Source organism: Lepidochelys kempii, chromosome 8, assembly GCF_965140265.1.
Source record: "Lepidochelys kempii isolate rLepKem1 chromosome 8, rLepKem1.hap2, whole genome shotgun sequence".
In the NCBI taxonomy this organism is placed as follows: domain Eukaryota; kingdom Metazoa; phylum Chordata; order Testudines; family Cheloniidae; genus Lepidochelys; species Lepidochelys kempii.
In genome coordinates, this window is record NC_133263.1 from 22003923 (window position 1) to 22029636 (window position 25714).

General features: G+C 46.7%; 1 protein-coding gene across 1 annotated transcript; it reads left to right on the plus strand.

Annotated features, from left to right (window-relative positions):
- The first annotated feature begins 920 nt into the window (after positions 1 to 920).
- Positions 921 to 24830, plus strand: GRPEL2 (GrpE like 2, mitochondrial). Its single transcript, XM_073355833.1, has 4 exons — positions 921 to 1058; positions 13396 to 13552; positions 17431 to 17512; positions 19807 to 24830. The coding sequence occupies exons 1-4, from the start codon at positions 982 to 984 to the stop codon at positions 20160 to 20162; spliced, it is 672 nt and encodes a 223-aa protein (XP_073211934.1). The 5' UTR covers positions 921 to 981; the 3' UTR covers positions 20163 to 24830.
- Positions 24831 to 25714: the final 884 nt, after the last annotated feature.

Here is a 25714-nt window from a genome sequence, read left to right on the forward strand (position 1 = left end):
CACCCTCCCACATCCCAACCCCTGCTCCAGCCCAGTGAAAGCGAGTGAGGGTGCGGGAGAGCAAGCCACTAAGGGAAAGGGAAATGGGAATGTAGTCAGTGGGGCTGGGTTCAGGGGTGGGGCTAGGGTATTCATTTCTGTGCGATTAGAAAATTAGCAACCCTACCTGCCTCCAGAAGATGGGGGAGGGCAGAGCCATCAGACTATGCAAGACAGGCAACCCATATCTCACAGAGGGGGCAGCTTGGGACAGGCTACCTCCCCCAACCTGCACCAGAGCCTGGGCAGGGCAGCCCAAGGGACCTCTAGAGTCGAGACCGGGGATAGGCAACCTATGGCACACATGCCAAAGGCAGCACAGAAGCCGATTTTCAGTGGCACTCATCCTGCCTGGATCCTGGCCATCTGCATTTTCATTTAATTTTAAATGAAGCTTCTTAAACATTTTAAAAACCTTATTTACTTTACATCTAACAACAGTTTAGTTATCTATTATAGACTTATAGAAAGAGACCCTCTGTATGTATTACTGGCACGCGAGACCTTAAACTGGAGTGAATAAAGGAAGACTCGGTACACCACTTCTGAACAGTTGCCAACCCCTGGTCTAGACGCCAGGCACCGCTACGGGCGGCACTAGGACCCGGGGGGTGAGAGCAAGGATGATCCTCCTGCCAACGCCAAGCTCCAGCGACAGGCGCCCAAGCCCTGGCTTAAAGGGCAGCTCCGCGCGGTGCCTGCCGGGATGGGGAGCGCCGCCGCGTGTGCAGTGGCTAATGGGAGTTATAGTCCCCACCGCCCTGTGCTGCCGGCAGCATGTACATAGGCCTGTGCCCGCTGTCGCGGGGGCTAATGGGAGTTGGAGTCCATGACGCCACGGCGCGGGGGCCGACGGGGCCTGTAGTTCTGCCGGGGGCGGGCGCATTGCCCGGCGGGAGGCGCTCAGTCACACGCCAGCGGACCAAGGGAGGAGGCGGGAGCATGGCTGGCAGGTCCCTGCGGACGGCCCGGCACTACCTCGTCTCGCTGCTCTCGTTGGGCGCTCGGCGGCCCAGCAGGTAAGGCGGGGGGAGCCGGCTACTCATCCTATCACACAGGGGCCCCGTCCACAGCGTTTCCTGGCCCCGATCGCTCCCCTGCCCCCCGTGCTCTCTGTGTGCCCCTCACCGTGGTGCTTGGGCTGTCCGCGCTGTGCAGCGAGGCGGGCGTGGGGGGCTTGGCCGCTGATCCACTGCGGGCTAGCAAGGGAGCCCGGGCGGCTGCACTCTCGGGTGAGCTGTGTGCCACTGCTGAGTACTGCCTGGCTGCTGCTCCGGTGCCCTGCCCAGGCAGACGGGGCTGGAGGGGGCGCGGCGCGGCCGGGGTCCGGTGCCCTGCCCAGGCAGACGGGGCTGGAGGGGGGGGGCGCGGCGCGGTTGGGGTCCGGTGCCCTGCCCAGGCAGACGGGGCTGGGGGGGGGGCGCGGCGCGGTTGGGGTCCGGTGCCCTGCCCAGGCAGACGGGGCTGGAGGGGGAGGGGGCGCGGCGCGGCCGGGGTCCGGTGCCCTGCCCAGGCAGACGGGGCTGGGGGGGGGGGCGCGGCGCGGTTGGGGTCCGGTGCCCTGCCCAGGCAGACGGGGCTGGGGGGGGGGGGGGCGCGGCGCGGTTGGGGTCCGGTGCCCTGCCCAGGCAGACGGGGCTGGGGGGGGGGGGGCGCGGCGCGGTTGGGGTCCGGTGCCCTGCCCAGGCAGACGGGGCTGGGGGGGGGGGGGCGCGGCGCGGTTGGGGTCCGGTGCCCTGCCCAGGCAGACGGGGCTGGGGGGGGGGGGCGCGGCGCGGTTGGGGTCCGGTGCCCTGCCCAGGCAGACGGGGCTGGAGGGGGGGGGCGGCGCGGTTGGGGTCCGGTGCCCTGCCCAGGCAGACGGGGCTGGAGGGGGGGGGCGCGGCGCGGTTGGGGTCCGGTGCCCTGCCCAGGCAGACGGGGCTGGGGGGGGGCGGCGCGGTTGGGGTCCGGTGCCCTGCCCAGGCAGACGGGGCTGGAGGGGGGGCGCGGCGCGGTTGGGGTCCGGTGCCCTGCCCAGGCAGACGGGGCTGGGGGGGGGGGCGCGGCGTGGTTGGGGTCCGGTGCCCTGCCCAGGCAGACGGGGCTGGAGGGGGGGCGCGGCGCGGTTGGGGTCCGGTGCCCTGCCCAGGCAGACGGGGCTGGACTGGGGGGGGGCGCCAGTGTGCGCTACTGTGGAGGAGGGGGAAGACGTCGGAGTGCAGCCAGGTTAAAACCTTAAAACGCGGCCCGTGGTCCGAGCTCCTCCGTTTTGGGAGGCCACCTTGAGGTCCTCGGGCATGGTTTTCACCTGGGGCTGTGCGCCTCCCACCCGCGGGGGAGCAGGGCCAGCAGCCTCAAGCTGCTCCCCGGGCCAGGGCCGCTGCTGAGTGCTGGCCTGGCCCGCAGAGGGGAGGGGGCCCCTCCCAGCAATGAGCCGACCCCCCCCCCTTGACTTGCACTTCTGTTTTCAGCTTGTCCTTCCTGTTCCTAAATCAGGTGTAAATAGGTACTATATTTAATTTAATCTCTAGCAATAAAAGGAAGAAAAATTGCTGGGTGCTGGTACTGAGAGGAGGAGAAGGTAACTGAAAGTAAGGAGGAACAGGTGTTAATCACTTCTGGGGCACAAGGGCTAGTAATTCAGTCTATGTATTTCAGGAAAGCTCCAACCATAGACCTTGCTGGAGGTGTGTTCACTGCAGTCATTTTTAAGGCTTTTAATGAGAACGTGGGTGGCCCCTGTTTCTTTCTGAGGCCAGAAACAAATGTAGCTGCAGCTGGTCCATGACCAAGTCATCTAGAGACTGCAATAATACAAATAAATAATCATATTGGGGCATATGTGTGGGGAAATTAGTATATGCTGACAAAGCTCTAGGTATGGAATTGTTGCAGTGTGTATATAGAAAGCAAATTGTTGTCTAGAATTAAAAAAAAAACAAAAAACATAAAAACCAGTCTTGGCTACACAAGGGCAAATGGCACACAAGTTCCCATTGCTTCTGCTGCACTGATGGAGAGCATAGTGTGGACAGGCTCCCTGTGGCTGAACCTGTTGTAAAAACTCTTCTAAATACATGAGCTTACAGAAGGTTTAACTAAAATAGTTTTAGAAGTGGGTCTCGGCTGCAGGAAACTTGCTTACGCAGGGGATCCCACTGGTGCAATGAACCTTTGGAAAAATTTGGTGAAACATCCTGGGTATAGACATAGCTATCTTAATGGAATCTGAATGTGTATTACATGGATTTTCAGATAACTAATCAGAAATAAGAGACACAAAGTGGAGACGTAATATCTTTTATTGGGCCAACTTCTGCTGGTGAAACAGAAAGCTTTCAAGCTTCCACAGAGCTCTTCAGGCAGATGCCTAGTGCTTTTCTTCTTTCTCTTTCACCAAAAGAAGCTGGTCCAGTAAAAGATATTACCTCACCCACCTTACATCGCTAATATCCTGGCATCAACATGGCTATAGCAACACTGCAAACAATAATCGTGAAAGCAAGATGTATTTTGAAAAGCACATTCTTTGAACAGTTCAGCTTGCCTCTAAAAGGAAGTGGTTGTATAGTAAATGCAGTGGGACAAGTTCTGCCCTCGCCTCCCACTGACTTTATCTCAGTGTTAGAAAAGCAGACAAGTGGCCTTATGAATACAGTTCTGTGCCTCTATAAACACCTTGCAAAAGGCTTTTAAATTTGTCAATTAGTGTAGTGTTGCTGCTTTGTCCATTACATATATAACCTAATATTTTATATTCTTAAAGTGTTTCTTGGGCTTAGTTTCTAGCAAGATTTGAATACAGTTGTACTGTGTATCTGATTGGGGTAGTTGACTTCTGTTTTGGGTGATTTAACCTGGAGGCTTAACTTGGAGTGTCCATTCTACGTGAGTCCCACTTCAGACCTTGTGTTAAAGCACAACTGATGTCTACTAGTTGGTTCCTTGGTTGAAATGCAGACAGCAGAGAAGGGGAAAGACAAAGGGCTCACAGGTTTATTCCTCTAAAGGGAAATAAGAAGAAAATTTAAGCAAAATAAAATGGAGAGTTCCCATATGTGCTTTGGGAACTGCTGGGCTTGGGGTTTGTAGTAAAAGCATGTTATGTCCAGAAATCCTCCCCTTCATGCACTCTTGTGTACTGGGTAATTATCCTTGTAAATGTGCTGTCAGCTTGAAATAGGTGTGGCCTCTGATCTGTAGATGGTGTCATTGGGATTGTTCATGACAGACAGTCAAGCCGCATCAGTAGTGTGAAACCAGTCCATAGATGCAAAATGTTAAATGTATCCTCCAATTGCACACTGTCATGCTAATAAAGTGACTGTTAAGTGGATGATTGCATTGCAGAAAGTGACATTCAGATTGGATTGTCTGTCCTGGGTCTTTGACATGTGTGCCTGGGATGTGTAACTGATTATCATTAGAGAAGCAGGCTTCCTCACATCCAAAAAGGGAACATGGAGAGAAGCTTGAATTGGGAGAAGAGATAATGAGACAGGTGGGTGTTGAAAGTGGATCAGGGAACTTCAGACTGTTGTATGACATCCTGTATGGTGGAAGGAGAGATGGTGCTATGTATCTTATCACACACCTACCCGTCTCATCATTTAAAGTTTGAGGTTTAAGGATAACTGGATTAAACTATATGGATAGATTTGGGTGTTGTCCCCTAAATCCTCTTCTACCCCCACTGATCTGCCCATCTCTGGCACTGGTTTCAGAGTCTTTCACACCCAGCTCACTCCTTCAGAGATTTCCCCAGTGCTGTCACTGTCATGTCAGAATTTCCTAACTTCCTCTCGTATAATTACTCTCTATTCATAGTTGTTTTCAGTGTTGATGTGGCTATGTTGGTCACAGGATATTAGAGATGCAAGGTGGGTGAGGTAATGTCTTATTGGATCAACTTCTGTTAGTGAAAGAGACAAACTTTTGAGCTACACAGAGCTCATCTTCAAAGAAGTTGGTCCAATAAAAGATGATACCTCACCCACCTTGTCTCTCTATTCCTAGGAAAACTGGGGTTAACACTGTGTCTGGAAGGCGGGACAGTATTACAGTAGCTGCAGATAAACACTTGTTTGTTTCCTTAGTGTAGTATGCGCCTCATATCTCTTAGGAAGAAGCAAACTGTGCAGCTTTTTCCTGTGTTCCATTCCATATGGCAGTTCTGAGCAAACCCCTTTTAAACATTGCTCTGTGAGAGAGCTCTTGTTCCTCCTCTGCCACATGAGGCAGGCTAATCCAAACAGCATGTGGGAGTTGGGACTTTCTGTAGGATGAGGGTGTGTTTTGAGACTTGGATTTGGTTTCAGTAGCTTGGAAAGGGAGTCCATGCAGGCAGCTCTCTGCTTCACGTAGGCAGGTTTCTCTGGCTGAAACTCTAGCTCGTTTATTCCTCTCTCGCTCTTGCGTGCATACACACCCACCCACCACAAGTCACATGCAATCAGCTCACTAAACTTCTGTTCCTGGGAAGTGAATGAGCAGCAACACCTTGAAATATCTATATAGGGTTTTAAAGCAAAATTTGTCTGGATCTGTGGATTATAAAACTGTAGGTGATTGAGCTGCCAGTTACATTTCAAGGCTATTTTGGCTGAATGGTTCATCTGCTGCATGTTTGTTAACTTCAGTGACTGAAGTTTATGTAAATGAAATGTAAAAAGTTTATGGGTCAGAAGTCATAATTACAATTCGTATACTCAACCCATATACACTTTTCCCTCTACAAATCTTAAAATTTTCCAAACTTGCACTGATCTGTTTTGAAATCTAAGCTAATTTTTCCCCCTACGTGTGTCTCCTTTTAATTATGGGAAATAGTGACCTGTTAATATTGTTACCTTCTTTTTAAAGAGCAACTTTTAATTAACTGCTTGCCATTTGCAGCTTTTAATTCTAAAATAACACACCCTAGTTATTTTTAAGTCTCTGCCTCTCTCTGTCTTGTGATAGTGAACTGCATTTTTGTGGCATGACTGGCTAGACAGTTGCATCCTATCTTTTTATCTATCTTTTAGTGGGATAGTCTCTCTCCACTGAGACACAGGATCTCATTCACAGATTCCAAGGCCAGAAGGGACCATTGTGATCATCTAGTCCAGTGGTTTCAAATTTTTTTCTGGTGACCCAGTTGGAGAAAATTGTTGATGCCTGTGAACCAATGGAGCTGGGGATGAGGGGGCTGGGGCAGAGGGTTGGAGTTCGAGGGTGAGGGCTGCAGGGTGGGGCTGGGAATGAGAGATTCAGGGTGTGGGAGGGGGTCAGGGCTCTGGGCTGGGGGTGCAGGCTCCAGGGTGGGGCTGGGATGAGGGGTTTGGGGTGGAGGAAGGGGCTCAGGGCTGAGGCAGAGGATTGGGGCATGGGCTTACCTCAGGTGGCTCCCAGTCAGCTGCGCAGTGTGGGTGCTAAGGCAGGCTTCCTGCCTGTTCTGGCACCGTGGACCGCGCTGCGCCCCGGAAGCGGCCAGCAGCAGGTCCGGCTCCTAGGCGTGCAAGCAGTTCCACAAGGCTCTCACCCGCAGGCACCCCTCACACACCCCAGCTCCCATTGGCTGGGAACCAGCCAATGGGAGTGTGGAGGTGGTGTTCAGGGAGGGGGGCAGCGCATGGAGCCCCGTGGCCCCACCCCCACCATCCGCCGGCTTAGGAGCCAGACCTGCTGCTGGCCACTTCTGGGGCGCAGCGCGGTGTGAGAACAGATAGGGACTAGCCTGCCTTAGCCGGGCAGCACCACTGACAGGACTTTTAACAGCCCAATTGGCGATGCTGACCAGAGCCGCTGCGACCCAGTGCCTTACATTCCGCGACCAACAGTTTGAAAACCACTGATCTAGTCTGACCTCCTGTATAACACAGGTCATAGAACTTCCCCCAAAATAATTCCTAGAACATATCTTTGAGAAAAAAACATTGCCAGTGATGGAGAATCCACCACCATCCTTGGTAAATTGTTCCCATGGTTAATTGCCACCCTCACTGTTAAAAATGTATTTTCAGTTTGAGTTTGTTTTGCTTCAGCTTCCAGCATTGAATCATGTTTTACTTTTCTCTGCTAGACTGACAAGCCTGTTATCAAATATGTGTTCCCCATGTAGGTACTTATAGACTGTAATCACATCACTGCTTCACTTTCCCTTTTGTTAAACAAAATAGATAGATTCAAGGAACTCAGTTACAATATGGCATGTTGTCTTGTGGCTCTTCTCTAAACCATTTCCAATTTATCAGCATCCTTCTTGAATCCATTTAGCTGGAGTAAGTTGGAAAGAAATAAAAATTGTCAAAAGTTTGACACAAATTTGTCAAAAGTTGTTTATGGCTTTACATAAGGAACGCAAACCATGCTTGTTCTCAGCTTTTGGTTCAATTTTAAACCAGCGTTGATACCCTGTTCAATAGTGGTTAAGTTTAATAAAGTAAATGGGACACCACTGTTAGTTTGTACACTGAGATATCCTCAATCTATCTCTTTAATGTTGCATTGTGAAGTCTATTCTGTAGTGCAAAAGCTTGCTCAGTCTTCAGCCATTATAATAGATTTGAGGGGGAAACCGTCACCAAGATAGATTTGGCTGGCAGTTAGACATCACAGCAGTAGGCACCTTAAAAGTGCTCCAAATCACATCCCTCTGTCCAAGACAGATCTCCATGCTGTGGTGGTTAAAATGCTAGCAGCCATCAGCTCCTTGTCTATGCTGGTACTCTCACAGATAGAGCTGGAATAATGAGTAATTTTTTTGGAAAACAGCTTAGTGTAGACAGGCCCTAGAATAGTTCTTGGGTTATTACGTAAGGATTGCCTAGTGCAAGGACAGCCACCTCATGGTAGCAGGGTTCACAGGGCAAGTTAGTGTGCAGCAAACTAGTGTGCTGTAGATTCGCACCCTGGCTTGCCGCACACTAAAAGGGACAGTTTGCCATGCAGATGGTGCACTAAGCACCTAATTAGCAGATATTTATATGCAGATGTAGTTTGGAAGGGATAAGGAAGTTTCTGGATATCGGTTGTTGGTCTTGTGGGACATGGGACAACCTCCTTTCAAAGACAAAAGAGCGGAGAAGGTGGCCTGCTGAGTGAGGAATTGTAACACTATTTGCTGTTAACTAATAGTTAGGCTTGATGGTCATAGGTTGGTGTAAAGCTTTTGGTTACCATGTCAACAAGCCTTTTTTAGAGAAGATATTGAAAATCTTGGTTTCGGGGAGAGCTCAACAGGCACTCCCAAGAATTTAGAAACTCTTGTTCAGCAGATGCCAATGTGCTTTCTGAATGGAGCCTTCTTGGAGGAACACTTCCCCAAACTATGAATGTAATCCTAATCTGGTGTGAAGTTTGAGAGGATGATAGGCAGGCTTGGGGTGAGCACAGGACTTGGAGCCAGCGAATTCCTGAGTGGCAGTCCTGGTTCTGACATAAACTCTTTCTGTGACTTTCTGAAAGATATTGCTTCTCTGCCTCAGTGTCCCATCTGTAGATTAGGGGCGTTAAATAGTGACTCTGCTCTCAGGGTGGCATTATGGTTAGTGTTCGCCAAAGGCTTTGAAGTTCCACGTAAGTGCTAAATGTTCTAATTATTTTGCAGGCTGTGCAACCTGCTGCCTGTTTTGCAAGTTGCCTGAACTGTCTCACACGCTGATTGATGTTTTTTCTATTTAGAGTTAACTAGTTTCTGAGAGAGTCACCAAGTTGTGTTGGGACTAATTCCTATGAACCTGGATAGTACTTAGTGTTTATACAGCTTAGTCCAATTTCCTGACTCTCGTGGTTCTGTAATTTCAGCTGCCAATGTAGGAGCCGGCTTGTTCTAGGATCAATCCGATGAAGTGAGCTGTAGCTCACGAAAGCTTATGCTCAAATCGGTTCGTCTCTAAGGTGCCACAAGTCCTCCTGTTCTTTTCGCGAATACAGACGAACACGGCTGCTGCTCCGAAACCTCTCCGGGGTGAGTGACCTGGCTGTCGCACCATGAACCACGGTAGCTTAGTCTCCAGGCTTTTAGGCGCACACGCTTTTCAGCAGGTGAAGCAACCTGAAAGCAAGGGTTCTGAACTAGATACGAACGTGCCAAGTTGTAGGGTTATAAGTTTTATTGTCCACCTGGGCTATTGCTGCTTCTTTCCCCAAAGAGCAGATGCAGCTCTCTGCATTTGAACTCTGTTTACACATTCCAAGTTCCAGAGTAACAGCCGTGTTAGTCTGTATTCGCAAAAAGAAAAGGAGGACTTGTGGCACCTTAGAGACTAACCAGTTTATTTGAGCACGAGCTTTCGTGAGCTACAGCTCACTTCTTTAGGCCTTGTCTAAACTACAAAGTTTTGTCGGCAAAAGGTATGCCGCTTTAATTAAAGCGAGGGCTGTCAAGCGATTAAAAAAATGAATCCTGATCAATCGCGCAATTAATCGCGCTGTTAAACAATAATAGAATGCCGTTTGTTTAAATATTTTGAGATGTTTCTGCATTTTCAAATCTATTGATTTCAATTACAACACAGAATGCAAAGTGTACAATGCTCATTTTGTATTTTTATTACAAGTATTTGCAATGTAAAAAACAAAAGAAATAGTATTTTTCAATTCCCCTAATACCAGTACTGTAGTGCAGTCTCTTTATCTGCAGGATCAACTTTCATGATATAGGATTATGTACAAAAAAATAACTGCATACAAAAATAAACAATGTAAAACTTTATAGCCTGCAGGTCCACTCAGCCCTATTTTTGTTCATCCAATTGCTCACACAAACAAGTTTGTTTACATTTGCAGGAGATAATGCTGCCTGCTTCTTGTTCACAATATCACCTGAAAGCGAGAACAGGTGGTTCACATGGCACTGTTGTAGCCGGCATCGCAAGATATTCACGGGCCAGATGCGCTAAAGATTCATGTGTCCCTTTCATGCTTCAACCACCATTCCAGAAGACATGCATCCATGCTGATGATGGGTTCTGCTCGATAACGATCCAAAGAAGTGTGACATGTTCATTTTCATCATCTGAATCGGATACCACCAGCAGAAGGTTGATTTTCTTTTTTGTTGGTTCAGTAGTTTCTGCATCAGAGTGTTGTTCTTTTAAGACCTCTGAAAGCATGCTCCACACCTCATCCCTCTCAGATTTTGGAAGGTACTTCAGATTCTTAAATCTTGGGTCAAGTGCTGTAGCTGTCTTTAGAAATCTCACATTGGTACCTTCTTTGCATTTTGTCAGATCTGCAGCAAAAGTGTTCTTAAAACAACATGTGCTGAGTTGTCATCTGCGTCTACCATAACATGAAATATATGGGAGAATGCAGGTAAAAGAGAGCCAGAATTGAAAAAGTGAGTTCAGTCACAAATTTAAATATTGTAACTCATTATTTTTTTAAGAAGTGTCATCAACATGGAAGCATGTCCTCTGGAATGGTGGCCAAAGCATGAAGGGGCATACAAATATTTAGCATGTCTGGCGTGTAAATACCTTGCAATGCCAGCTACAAAAGTCTCATGGGAATGCCTGTTCTCACTTTATTGTGACATTGTAAATAAAAAGTGTGTAACATTAGCTCCCGTAAATGTAAACAAACTTGTTTGTCTTCGCAATTGGCTGAACAAGAAGTAGGACTGAGTGGACTTGTAGGCTCTAAAGTTTTACAATGTTTTGTTTTTGAGTGCAGTTATGTAACCCAAAAAAAAATCTACATTTGTTAAGTTGCACTTTCACAAAGAAGAGATTGCACTTCAGTACTTGTATGAGGTGAATTGAAAAATACTATTTCAGGGGCTCTCAGACTTTCTTTTTGAGGCCCCCCCCAACATGCTATGAAAACTCCATGGCCGACCTGTGCCACAATAACTTTTTTTCTGCATATAAAAGTCGGGACTGGCATCAGAGGGTAGCAAGCAGGGCAATTGCCAGGGGCCCCATGCCACAGGGACCCCCACGAAGCTACATCGATCAGGCTTTGGCTTCAGTCCTGGGTAGTAGGACTCAGGGCCCTGGGCTTCAGCCCCATGTGGTGGGGCTTCAACTTTCTACTCTGGGCCCTAGTGAGTCTAATGCTGGCCCTACTAGGTGGCTCCCCTGAAACCTGTTCACAACCCCCCAGGGGGCCCCAGTGAGCTGTAGCTCACTAAAGCTTATGCTCAAATAAATTTGCTAGTCTCTAAGGTGCCACAAGTACTCCTTTGCTTTTTGCGGATACAGATTAACACGGCTGCTACTCTGAAAACTGCAATACAGTATTTGTATGAGGTGAATTGAAAAATACTATTTCTTTTGTTTATCATTTTTACAGTGCAGATATTTGTAATAAAAAATAATATAAAGTGAGCACTATACACTTTGTATTCTGTGTTGTAATTGAAATCAATATATATGAAAATGTAGACAAACATCCAAAAATATTTAATACATTTCCATTGTATTCTATTGTTTAACAGTGCGATTAAAACTGCGATTAAGCACAATTAATTTTTTGAGTGAATCGTGTGAGTTAACTGCGATTAATCGACGGCCCTAATTAAAACCACTGTTGCATGTCCACACTCGCTTCTTTTGTCAGCAGAGTGCATCCACACTAACAGCTGTTGCATCGACACAGAGAGCAGTGCAACACTGTGGTAGCTATCCCTGTGTGGCCATTCTTATGAGAGACTTATGTGCCAAGCAGAGCCGAGGGCTGACATGGGGGGTGTCCCCTTCCTCCTGCCTCAGGATAGGTTGCTGCAGGGTGCTTTGGGAAGGGTTTGCAATGCTTCATGGGGGGGGCAGGTATAGCATCCCCTGATGGAGGTTTCTCAATCCCATCCTTCTTGGAGCTTCCAGTTCGTAGTAGATTGTCAGCTTTTCAACTGAACTGTGTGAGGGGAGGGAGAGGAGAGTGGTATATCTGGGGCGGGGGAAACAGCAGGCTGAGCGACCTATTCTGAGGCGGGGGAAGGGGACACCCCGCACGTCAGCCCTCGGCTCTGCATGGCACAGCAGTCTCTCATAAGAATGGCCATACTGGGTCAGACCAAAGGTCTGTATAGCACAGGGTCCTGTCTTCCAACAGTGGCCAATGCCAGGTGCCCCAGAGGGAATGAACAGAACAAGTAAACATCAAGTGATCCGTCCCCCGTTGCCCATTCCCAGCTTCTGGCAGACAGAGGCTAGGGACACCATCCCTGCCCATCCTGGCTAACAGCCATTGGTGGACCTATCCTCCATGATGGAACTAACCTCCTCTCCCCAGGCAGCCCGCTCTGCCTGCCTGCCTGTGGTCCTGTGATTCCCTCCCAGTTCTCCCACAGTCTCTTCAGCTGCTGGGAGCCACAGTCTGAGCAGCCTGGTGAGCTCTCTGTGCTGAGGAGTGTCAAAGCAGCACAGTAGTCTGTCCCCCCACCCCACACACACTTACGCCACTTCCTGCAGCAGCAGTCTGCCTGCTGCTAAGTATCAGGGTGTAGCCGTGTTAGTCTGTGTCCACAAAACAACAAGGAGTCCAGTAGCACCTTAAAGACTAACAGATTTATTTGAGCACAAGCTTTTGTGGGTAAAAACCCCACTTCTTCAGATGCATGGAGTGCAAATTACAGATGCAGACATAAATGTACTGACACATGAAGAGACGGGAGTTACCTCACAAGTGGAGAACCAGTGTTGACAGGGCCAATTCGATCAGGGTGGATGTAGTCCACTCCCAATATAGATGAGGAGGTGTCAATTCCAGGAGAGGCAAAGCTGCTTTTGTAATGAGCCAGCCACTCCCAGTCCCTGTTCAAGCCTGTTGCTGTATTCCTAGTGCAGGGCAGAACAGGAGCATTCCATGTTAATGATTTGCTCTTTGTTCCCCGAACTGGAGCAGGGCGCAGTTGTCAGATACTTCCAAGAGCTTTGAAAGGGATGGGGCACATGCCTGCGAGGCAGCAGAGATCAAAACAGTGAGCAGGCAGGCATTGTGGGATACTGGTGGAAGCCAGTTGTGTGGACAAAACAAACAGCAGTGTCTACACTAACACTTTGTCGCTTTAACTTTGCTGCAAAAAACTTTGTTTGTCGCTGAGGTGGTTTTATTTTGTCGGCAGAACAGCAGAGGTTTGCTGCCAAAAGTAGCTTTGTAGTGTGGACACCTCCCCTGTTTTGTCGGCAAAAGGCAGCTTTTGCTGACAAAACTTTGTAGTGTAGGCAAGGCCTTGGTGTCTGACTAGCGCCAGTCACTGTATTATCTAAGCACCAAAGCGTGATATCTGCCTTTCATATCTGCTTATTTTACATGAGTTAAGATCCTACCTAGGTGTCTCCAAACAGAATGTGCTTTTAACCTTGATGATGGGCACAAAGCAACATCTTCCCTTCTGAGCTCTGGATCATGTTTCTCTTCCTTCTTTGCCCTGGGCTTGTATTTCAGAGATTGCCTGTGTGTCTTCAGCACTGCGGCCCAGCAGAGGAGCACGGGAGATGAATGTGGACCAGAGGATCCCCGCGATGAGCCAAGGCATCCCCTTTCTGAGCGAACTCTAGAGCTCAAAGCCAGCAAACTGGAAGAACAAGTCCGTGATTTAACTGTGAGTCTACCACTAGCAGCATCTTAGCAAAGGTATCCCCATGTCTTCAGGGTTCAGTCCCTTCAAAGTGGGAGGGCTCATTCATTTCACTGTTCAGCCACCTGCCTGAATACATTATAGATGACATCTTTCATCCCAAAGCTCTTCACCACAGAAAGGCAGCCATCTCCAGGCTGCAGGGTGACAACCAGCTACCCTTGCATAACATTAGGAGGCAATGCCCAGTTAGCAAAGTGCTTTATGTCCTCCTCCAAAACATCAGCTGTTGATTACTCCTGGAAATAGGAGACAAGACTGGATGAACCAAGTAGTCTGATCCTGGCTAGGAAATCCTGTGTGTGTTAGAGATTCCCTTTTCAAATCTTTGAGTGTTGTCTATTTAGACCTGCAGTAATTTTGCCTGTGTCTTGTGAGAATTCAAAGGATGATGATCCTGATTAGCCTGGCCTTATGGCATTCAAGGATCACCAGGTCTTAGAAGGGTTTATACAGTTCAGATAAATGTGCAAAATGATCCAGCTCAGGCAGGCCTGATGTGTGGAATGTATTTAGCTACTTTTCTTACTTGAGGAGATGGTTTCCTATGCATTTGGAAATCAGCATCCGTTCTGAAATCCTGCTCTCTAAACTCTAGGTACAAGGTCGGGTTGTGGCCAAGTTACTCTTGCTTTAGGTAGCAGAGCAGTGTTTCTTCCATCTACCATAGGCGCCGACTCCATGGATGTTCCAGGGGAAAAAATAGTGCGTGCTCTGTAGATTGGCTCCTTCCCCTGCACCCCTCCCACCCACTGCAATCAGCTGTTCAGGGACTTGCAGGAGGCACTAGGGAGAAGGGGGGGGGCGGGAAGAGGTGGGGTGGGGGCCTCTACCCTTGCCTTTATCCCTCTCAGTTCCTTCATCTTATCAGTTAATCACTCTCATCATTTTTAGAATGGAATCACTCATCCCATCTCTGTGAACTTGTAATCACGTCCTAGCTCATGCACTCCTTCTGCATTTCTAGACTTCGCCTCCTCCCTGTCCTCTCCCTGTGACTCTCCACAGTTGAAAGAGATGGCTGTTTCATTTGTGTTGCATCATCTTAACTGGAACACCCTCATACTTCTACCTCAAAGCAATGAGTTACTTCCGTTCTGTAACCCTTCCGCCATTGTACTCATTTCAATTGAATTAATGGGGTCAAAGATGTTAATGTGACCCTGTCATAATCCAACGTTAAACAGATCTCAGCCTGCTTCATTTCATGGCAAACACATGATTAAAAATTTTTAATCTTTTGTTAAAGATACAGAAAAGAAAGGAAAACAGGTAAAGTATTATGTAAGGCTTTCATTGTAACAGCTTGCCTTGTTCCCTTTCCTTTTTGCCATAGAGTCTTTAGTGGGGAAAATTCTCTGGCTGACAGTCTCTTCGATGGTATTAAAGATCCTAATAACTGTCCCTTTTTTAGGGAAAAGAGAGAAAGTTAATTGAAATGGGCTGGAGCTGCTGTTATTGTTAAAGTCCAGTCCCATTTTCAAGAACACAAAATAAGATGCACACAAAAGAGAATACTTTCCACAGTATGCGTCAGATGAAGTGAGCTGTAGCTCACGAAAGCTTATGCTCAAATAAATTGGTTAGTCTCTAAGGTGCCACAAGTCCTCCTTTTCTTTTTGCGAATACAAACTAACACGGCTGTTACTCTGAAACCTAACAAAAGAGAAAAAAGAACAACAAAGACAGAAAATGCAACTTCCATTTCTGGTATTGACTTTCACTTGCAACCTCACTATTGGAGAAACAGAGGCATGGTGCACTGTCTTATTAGCCACTCTGAGATCTGGCAAACTTGTACTCACATCAGGCTGTTTAGGGCATTGCTTTTATCTTCCTCTCTGGTTTACTATGGTGTTGCAAAATACCCAGTCTTGGCCAACTAAGTCAGACTCTTATTAGAATGAAAAAGGAGAGGGGTAGGAAAGAGAAGAAATAAGGTGAGGAAGGAAAAGGACACATGGGATGGGTCTGGAGGTGTGTGACAATGTCACATCCCAGGTGGTGGTTGGGATTTAGAGAGAGCAGGTGGAGGTGGTGATGTCATCTGTGTCCCTCTCTCTGGTCCAGTCTGGTCAGGGCATCTCTCAGGATCAGGACGGCCCAGTGGTGTTACAATAGACCGTGGGATCCCAGGAGACAGCGGGGGTGGCAGCCATGGTGGTAAAGCTTGCTTCAGCAGTTGCTGGCAAACTGCTGCTGCTGCTTGATATTTTTTTCTCCCAAAAGTCTGGTCTTTTAAAGATCCCAAAAGGGAGTGATGGGCAAAATATCCCAACTCCTTATGTTCACCAAGTAGGCTTAATTTCCAGCACCCTGATTTTGGTTAATTGATTTCCAGTTGAGAGCTTCTCTTGTTTATCAGGCTTGATTGTAACCCAGTCCTTGAGTTACATCAGTAGGACTTTTTGTTTGGATTAATTCAGCCTTTGTCTCCCTTTTGCATCTTTTTCCATCAATTTGTATTATTATAGATTGTGCCATTTTGTGAGCTTTCACTCACTCCTTACAGTTGAGCTCACAATTAAGGTAAATTCATAGCCATCATTACTGGCTGATGCTCTGAATCCCTTTATGATTCTGTACTGTTTACATTTATAAAATGGGTTTATCCACCAAGCTATAAGTTCCTGAGTAAATAGTAAATTAGCACACCACTAATGTATTAACTATATGAACTTCCTCCCCAAGACGGCTCCAAGCTCCCTCATGGATACACTGTGCCTTAAGGGCAACAGACTCTGGCCTGACAAACTAACAGGGCAGGCAAACAGTAAAGTTGAGAGCCCTCTCTTGAGATTCCTCCTGCGCATCATCACGTTATGAAGAGTGCTACAAACAAATGCATTTTATTGGACTTCTCTGTTGTCTCTACATCTTGCAATATTTCAAATTCTATTTTCACGTGCCACATTGGTAGGTTTGCCACCCTCATTTTCTTCTTATCCCAATGCAAATGTACCAATGTGGCACGTGAACATAGAATTTGAAATATTGTAAAAGACTCCACTTCAGCTGAGGCACTTTCTGAGAAATGTTACTCCTCACTCAAACAAACGGGGTTGGGGGGGGGGGGTGAGAGAGAGAGAGAGAGAGGTGACCAATACTATTTTATCACAGTGCCACCACTGTCCAGTTGGGGAGAGCAACTGGTTCAGCTACTGTGGTGTGAGCAATGTTGGCAGCCCTCTATTGAGGAGCCACCACTGTCACAACGATTTGAGCACCGTGATTAGACTTGTTCCAAACAGGGTTAATTCCCATGGTACTAAAAAGAGCTGATCTTCCCTAGGGGTGCCACCTCTGCCAACACTGGTTCAGCTGCACTAGTGAGATTTTTTTTGTAGCTACCCCCTTGAGTAGGAAAGGCTAAAGAAGAGGGAAAGGTGCAGGGCCTTTCTAGAAATTTTCCCTGACAGCAGCTATCTTCTGCACCAGCAAAGCATCAGCTGATTGCACATTCATTGCTAAGACCTCCCAGTCCGCTGCTAAGTGAAAGAATCCATCAAGAGCTGCACCTTGAATGGTCCAAAAACAGCAGACTGACCTGACCGTGCAGAGTGGTCTGCTCAGCTGTGCCCAAAATCCTCCTGACCAGTGACTTGGGTGCTGTTAATCTGCTCCTAGTTTTGCTGCCTCAAGCAATGGGAGAGGCCTTTGGGCATGTGTGTGCTTTGTAACTGGGGTCGGGGAGCCAGCATGAGCTGGTAACTTGCAGGGGGAGTATCTCTTTAAATAGATTGTCTGTGTAGGGGGATACAAGGTTCTACAGCAATAGGTGTGGCCCTGTGATGGATCACTCCCCTTGTCTGATGCCTGTGCCCGTTGCTGTGTGTGTGCAGGAGCGATACCAGAAAGCCTTGGCAGATTCTGAAAACGTCCGGAGGAGAACACAGAAGTTTGTGGAAGATGCCAAGCTGTTCGGTAAGCAAAGAGCTGCTGGAACTGTTTGCGGCAGCGTGACTTGCTTGGCTAAGCGAAGTTAAGAAACAGAGCAGAAAGTACAAATAAGCAGCTTCCCCTCCCCGTCCTTCTGCTCTTGTTCTTTCTAAAGCCTGTTGTGTTTGGCCTGAAGTGACTGGTGGCTGGACTCGCTAGCTGTTGTATCTGCATGTTCACCCAAATCCTGTGGGCTTATCTCGGTGATAGCCCTAGGGCTTGTTTCTTTTTTCCAAGGTCTGTTTTGTAAGAATGATCTATACTAATCAACCATACATCCTTTTGGATTTGGGGAATGTATTTGTAAAATGCTGCTGAGCTGGTGTAAATCAGCGTAGCTTCCTTGACTTCATCGAAGATGATTTACACCAGCTGAGAATTGGCACTTGGAGTTTATTCCAGGCTCTGTGCAATGTCATTAAGCCGCAATCTCCTTTCTAGTACTGAGATCCTGTTCTTCCCTTCACCTCCACTATGAAATTAATGGATGTAGTGCATGCTGGGGTAGAAGCCAATTAATGTTTCTCAATTCATGTATTCTTAAAATGTGTTGAGTAAACTTAGTGTTGGTGAAATGGGCTGGATTGATAGCTCTGGAGACTGATATCCTTGATTATCCACAGAGCAGGTGCAATGTGAGAAACAGCAGAGCAAGCATTCCAAACTCTGTCCTGTCAATGTACTTTAACCCTTCTGTGAAGGGACTACCTCTAGGGGTGAGAGGATAGTTCAGTCCCCATGGAGAATCCAGTCCTGGGCACCTTTGCTTAGACTGTCATCAGAAATGCTAGTTATGGTTTTATGTGATGTGGGCACCTGTCAGCTTGGAACTGGGCTGAGTCGTCCACCTCATATCACATAGGTTGCCAAGTAATCATCAGATGGTAGCACTCTAGGATACTACTGGTATGACTTTGATTCAAGCCAGAAACCTAAGGATAGAAAGCTCTGTAGCCCATATCAGTCCTAGGAGTTTCCTTTTTTCTCATTAGTTAACGCTTATCTGGAGGCTCTTGGAGTTTATCCTGGGTAAGAGTGCCTATATTTCCTTTGCTTTGTGCCTGCCTGGTCTGCTTGGAAATAGCTATTGCATTCAGGGTCCATCTACATTGTTGGTGCTCTTGAATTTCCTGGGGTGTTTTTATAGTGTATGTTTTAGGTTTGAAGGAAATAATAAAGATTCTTGCTTTACATTAGAATTGGTCAGCTGGGAAGACATGGGGTTCAGTAAGGCATTGGAATAAGCCCGAATGCAAGGCTACATAGACCAATATCTGATCTGCTATGGATGCTTCTCTTCTCTTCTTTCTTCTCCTCCTCCTCCATATTGGTTCTCTACATAGCTGTCAAACCTATATATGAAGGAGTATGCAGTGTTTAATTGTTGCTAATGTCTTCCCCTTTCCTCTCCCATCTATCTCAGATCCCTTTTTGTTATGTTACTAAGGGTATGTCTATAGTACCCAGCAGGCAGCGATCGATCCAGGGGGTCAATTTATCACCTCTAGTCTAGACAAGATAAATCGACCCCCGAGCGCTCTCCTGTTGACTTCCGTACTCCAGCGCCATGAGAGGCGCAGGCGGAGTCGACGGGGGAGCAGCAGCAGTCGACTCACCACAGTGAAGACACCGCGGTGAGTAGGTCTAAGTACGTTGACTTCAGCTACGCTATTCACATAGCTGAAGTTGCGTAACTTAGATCGATCTCCCCCCACCCCACCCCCCAATGTAGACCAGGCCTCAGTGAACATGTGCCTACCACCTGAGAGAGGGGTTTTTTTGGTCAATCTTCATATCAGATTCTCTGCAACCAGAAATATACAGCTGCCCAAAATGTATACAAACTGAGCTGGGTTTCCTAAATGGCAACAAGGTTTGGATTCTGGACCACGCCTATGTTACCAGGGGTCACCTGAAGTCTCACTGTAATGTCCCAGGTTACAGGACAAACAAAATATTGAGACTCTTTGTGAAATAACTCTGCTTTATGGAACCTGTATATATTGCATAGCTATTGATCTGCCTAGGTATATACTTCACCCCTTACTATGGTCTCTGGGAGCCTGTAGTGCACTCTTAAGTGCTGTCTGTACAATACTGAGGTCCCAGTCGCAGGAGTTGCTGAATGCCCTCAGTTACCATTGAAGGCAGTCATCTCTTAGGATCAGTCCCTTCTAGTGTGGCATGGCAATATGCCCAGGGTGATGCTGTAGCCTTGCACTGTCTGCCACTGAATTGACATTGCTTAACATCCTGCCTATTTGTGTATGTGGCTGCAGGGATCCAGAGTTTCTGCAAGGACCTGGTGGAGGTAGCTGATATCTTGGAGAAGACTACTGAGAGCGCTGCAAGAGAAGCAGAGCCTAGTGACCCAAAACCAACCCTCAAGAAGATCTATGAAGGCCTCTCCCTCATAGAGGCCAAGTTGCAAAGAGTATTTGCCAAGCATGGCCTTCAGAAGATGAACCCCGTCGGTGGCAAATATGATCCATACGACCATGAAATAGTCTGCCATGTGCCAGCAGAGGGAATGCAGCCGGGCACAGTGGCCCTAGTGACTCAGGATGGCTATAAACTCCATGGCCGCACTATCAGACACGCACAAGTTGGTGTGGCAGTAGAGTCGCAGGAGTAATGTGGTGGGTGCACCCACCGGGATCTGGGACCTTAATGAGCTGAGGACTCTGCCACACAGTGGCGATAGCAGCTGCATGTCTTTTCTTTATTTATTAAGCTAGGTTTGTATTGTACATTGGCTTCTTCACAACATGTGCATAATCTTGGCTTTAATTCCAAGAGGCTCAATTATTTAATGTCACTTTTTCTGAGTGTGTGTAATACTGGAAGTCCTGCTATTTATCAGAAGCATGTGGCACTGCTAGCTCCCCTTCTCTGTTGGATTCACGTCTCTCTCAAAACTTACACTGGGGGAAGAGGGAGTTGGGGAGAGAGAATCTGAGAGCCAGGAATTTATGCCTTCCAATCCCAGCTCTGACATACTCTTTCCCTGGCTTTGGGCAAGTCACTTAGCCACTCTTCCTCAGTTTCCCTATATGTAAAATAGGGATATAATAATACTTACTGACCACCTCACAGGGCCGTTGTGAGGATTAAATAATATTTGAGATGCACCGTAGAGATGAAGAGCTCTAGCTAAGTGCTAAGTATTATTATGAGACTCTTTTGTGGTCTTTTATTTTTTTTTTCCCATTTCCCTTACGCAGAAGGAGCTGTGAAAGCATCTGCCATTTTCAGCCAGACTTTTCTCATCTCTCTTCAGAAAAAGCAATTCTGAATTAACAAAGCCTTAATCATCTTGTATTTGAGTATGGATGAGGGTTTTTAAAAAAAAAAAAAAATTATCAACTGAAACTTGATCAGATTAATGTTTGCTCTCCAGCTAAGACTTCAGAGCTGTCCCTAGGGGACAGTGAATCAGGGTGACCGCTCCCAGCCCCACACTTGGGCTGGCGCCGCATGGGCGGTGGGTGAACCGCTGGCTGGGGGAGGGAGAGCCACACTTGGCTGTTTGGGAAGGCACCGCCTCTACCAGCCTCTCCTAGACGCTTCCGGCGCAGTCAGTCCCGGAAGTGATGTCACTTTCGCCCCGGTCCCCACACCCCCCTAGGGACAGCCCTGCAGACCTGTCTGCTTCTCACTGAAGTTAAACAGTGGGAGTGACACCAGGCAGGGGGAGCAGGAACTATTCTCAAGTCTCAGCCACTGAGCAAGGATCTAGGCCTGTTCTCCAAACAAGAAGTATTTTTAAGAGAAGGGAAATCTATCTCTAGATCATTTGTGCTACAGCTTCCAAGCACCAGAAACGGTTCACTCTTTACTAACCCTGAAAGGGGAAATATGATCTCTTATTTTGTCAACAAAATACCAGCTAACAGATACACAATTAACACTGATGACTTTCCCAACCCTAATTCATAGCCTATTTCTGCCTGGCTGTGGATAGACATCAAATTTAGGCTTTATTTCATTTTTTTTAGATGGAAGGAGAGAAGTCTTAGCAAAAGCTCCAAGTGTCCTTGAATCAGTTGCAGCAGCAATTATGAGCAAGTGAAGAGAGGCAGGGATCCAAGTGCCAGTCGAGAGTGGGAGCTGGCCTAAAGTGTTCTAGCTCAAGGCAGTCTGGCTGGTGCAGCCTGGCGAAAGATCATAGGGCATGTGTATCTCTGTTGCTGAACAGTTTGTTTGTGTGATACCTTCAGCTAAACTGAAAGGATGGGTAGACTCCTCATCCCCAGCATTACTGACTTACTAGATGCTAATGTCTATCTCTGAGCTAAATGGGAATCTAACCCTCATTTAATGAACAGCAGAAGAAATAATGGAAGAGAAGACCCCAAGCTATCAGCTGCATTATAAAAGGCAAGGAGGGTGAACAGTTGTACTTTCAGGTGGTTCTTTCAGGAGTTCTTGCCCTCTCACTTGCTATCAAACCTATGGTCTGGCAGGTGTTTGGGCTCTGCTTCCAAAGACTTTTGTCTAGTGCGGCCGCCAGCTCTAGCTCGGAGGTATTCCTTTGCAGATGTGAGATGCTGAAAAAGACAGGAGAGGTACCCATGGTCTTGTTGTGATGGCTCTCGAGATTACAACCTCCCTCAATAGGCAGCTACAAATTAAGACTTTCTGGGAAGATTCCATAAACATAGAACATATTCATCTGAATGAGTTTCATTCAAAGACAGACATGTCTTGTCTCTTATGGTTAGTGCAAAACTGCCTCTTAATGACAGCGGTACCCAAAGTTCCCTTGGGGGTGATTCAGCGTTCCAGTTCTTCATTACAAAACACTTCTTAAGGTGTGTATGTGCATCTGACCATTTAGGACGTTGAGGCAGGTACTTGAGATCTCAGCCCTGGAAATCAATACTTCATGGGAAGTTCTAGCAAGCATCCACTTAAGTTTCTTTATCTGTGTAACTTCTACAATACTGGCGTACCTTACAGGGCTGTTGTGAGGATTAATTTAAGGTGTATAAAGTGCTGTGAGTTCCTTTGACTAAATGTGCTAGAGAGAAGTATGGTATCGCCGCTGTTGATCCTAGTTTTCGACTTCACTTTGAATCCCACAATGAAAGTGCAACTAGGCAAACCTTTGGGCCAATCTCCCAAATTCCCTAGCAGGAGTTACACAGCTTAGGCTAATTTTGGACCTGTTGCCTTTCAAACACACACACACACCCCTCGTGTGGTGTAGGTTGTCTATGGCTAAGTTGAATTTCTTCTGTGGAGATTCCTGTCCCCTTGCTGTCTTCCATGGTTTGTGTAAAGCTTGCACGCTAAACACAGGGGGCCGGATTTTTCTTTGGCATAACTCTTTTGCACTTCAGGGAGTTACACCATGGAGGAATTGGGCCCTTTGGCTTTTTCTTCCCAGTCACTTTATGACGGCCTGACCTGAACACAGAAGTGTATTAGAAGGGAAGGTTTGGCGGAGGAGGGAAAATGTCACATAAACACTAATCATTTCCACTTTAATACACCCATGAACCTTGGAACTTGAGCACTTAATGTAGATGACTAGATAACAAATGTGTGTTCAGCTGGAGTCATGGGATAAGATAGGAAGCAAAGGGTAGAAATAAACAGTTTTCACAGTTGAGAGAGGTAAATAATGGGGTCCCCCAAGGATCTATACTAGGAGTAGTGCTGTATAACATATTCATAAATGATTTGGAAAAGGTAAACAGTGAGATGGCAGAGTTTGCAAACACAAATTTACTCAAGATAGTTTAAGTCCAAAGCTGACTATGAAGAGTTACGAAGAGATCTCACAAAACTGGGTGACTGGGCAATAAAATGGCAGATTAAATTCAGTGCTGATAAATGCAAAGTAATGCACATTGGAAAACATAATCCCAACTATAAATACAAAATGATGGGGTGTAAATTAGCTATTACCATTCTTGAAAGAGATTGTGGACTCATCATGAATAGTTCTCTGAAAACATCTGCTCAATGTGAAAAGCTAACAGAATGTTAAGAACTGCTAGAAAGGGGATAGATGATAAGAAAATATCCTAATGCCACTATATCCTCCATGGTAAACCCACACCTTATATATTTTGTGCAGTTGTGGTTGCACCATTTCAAAAAAGATACATTAGAGTTGGGAAAAGCACAGAGAACGGCAACAACCGTGATTTATAAGTAGGGAACAGCTTCTATAAGAGGAGAGATTAAAAAAACTGGGACTGTTCATCTTGGAGAAGAGACTAAGGGGGGGGAGAGGACAGAGGTCTATGAAATCATGACTGGCGTGGCAAAAGTGAACAGGGGAGTATTATTTTCCCCTTCACATAACACACGGAATGAAATTGATAGGCAGCTGGTTTAAAACATATAAGGAAGTACTTCACACATTGCACGGTCAATCTGTGGAACTCATTGCCAGGGGATGTTGTGATGACCAAAAGAATTAGATAAGTTCTTGGAGGATAGGTCCAACAATGGCTATTAGCCAAGATGTTCAGGAAGGCAACCCCCTACTCTGGGTGTCCCTAAACCTCTGACTGCCCTAAGCTGGAACTGGACAACGGAGGATGGATCACTTGATAAATTGCCCTGTTCTGTTCACTTCCTCTGAAGTATCTGGCATTGGCTACTGTCAGAGGACAGGGTACTGGGCTAGATAGACCACTGGTCTGGCCCAGTATGGCTGTTCTTATGTGGTGTTGGTCAGTAGAAATGGCTCTCTGCTCTTGGACTCTGACAACCCTCCTTTATGTTAGCAATCACCTTACTTCATGACCTCTGTAGATCTTGCCAGTGGGGCACATTGGGGTTCAATTCTTCCATGAGGCTCCCGGTGGCACGATCATATAAGTTTGGCAGCCTGTCTGTATGCAGCGCAAAATGTGAATGTTATGTGGACCTCAAATTCTCAATATTTCATTAACAGATTCTGTTGAAACAGCTGTGATAAATCAATTGCTATTAGCACTCTGATTTTAAAAATATTTAAGTTTTTATATTTTAGTATTTTTTTTATTTTAAAGCACAACATATTTTGATATCACTTTTGCTGAGTCAAATGAACAAAGAATTGCTGATCTCCAAAAAGTTACATCCTTGTAGTTGATAAGAAACCTTCTGTATGTTTTTTTTTCATATGTTTCTATGCTCTTATTTACCCAAAGGTTCTAGCTGTATGAAAGGGAAATTCATATGGAAGTGTGGGGAGTGGTGCTGATGATTGATGACAGAGATTTGAGTTAATGTTGGAATTTGCTGATTTCTTCTAGATGTCTGGATACTGTGTGTGCTAATAAACATTTTTTTTTCAGGATTTTTTGACTGTTGAAATGTATTGCGCATTGCAAGTGCTGTTTAAATGTGGGCAGTACTGTAGGGTTAAAGATTTGTAGCTATTCTAGTTCCTGCTGTTTAGAGTCAGATGCATTCATCTGGATTTTTTAGTGATCCTTCATCTGGACTCCCAGAAATATTGTTCATGTCTCTGACAGGCTCTTTCACACTCCCACGGGTATGCTGTCAGGGATCTCTGTATTGGACTAAACCATCTGGTGATGTGATGGCATCATTGCTCTCCCATGCTTCCTGGACTGTTTGCCGTGTCCATAAATACAGCCCTCAGTCTAAGCCCATTTGCACAGAGAAATGCCTTACTGCAAAATGATCGGATGCTACTGCATCTCCCAATACTTCACTTTGCAAATCACTGCACTTATGTGACTCACGGTCTGTCGCATTTTGCCCTTTTGGATGCAATATACTCGAGCAAGTTTACTCCTTATTGACGACTCATTTCAAATAGCTTTATTGTACAGTGTTACCCTCTTCAACTGGAACTCATTGTCATCCGAAGGTAGGTTATGGTCTCTGGGATTTACTGAGGAGGACAGGCTTCCTGCTCCCCTAGGACTAAATGCCTGTTTATTATTGCCTTGTCCTGTCCCCGCCCCAGACCTTCATACTGTACAAGGTCTGCCCTCCATTCTGGTTTTGGCTGAATGTAGGGAACTTATACCCCTTTTTTGGTGGGTCCCTCTCTCCTAATTTTGCCGGCAGCTTTGATTATCCCTGTACAGCACCTATTCCTGGGGGGGCCTCTGTAGTTTATTTCCAAGTGCCCAATATGGGGTGAACTCCCAGTTCTTATGTGAAAGGCAGCTGCTGCTCAAAGGGGCCTAGCTACCAGACAGCAGTGAT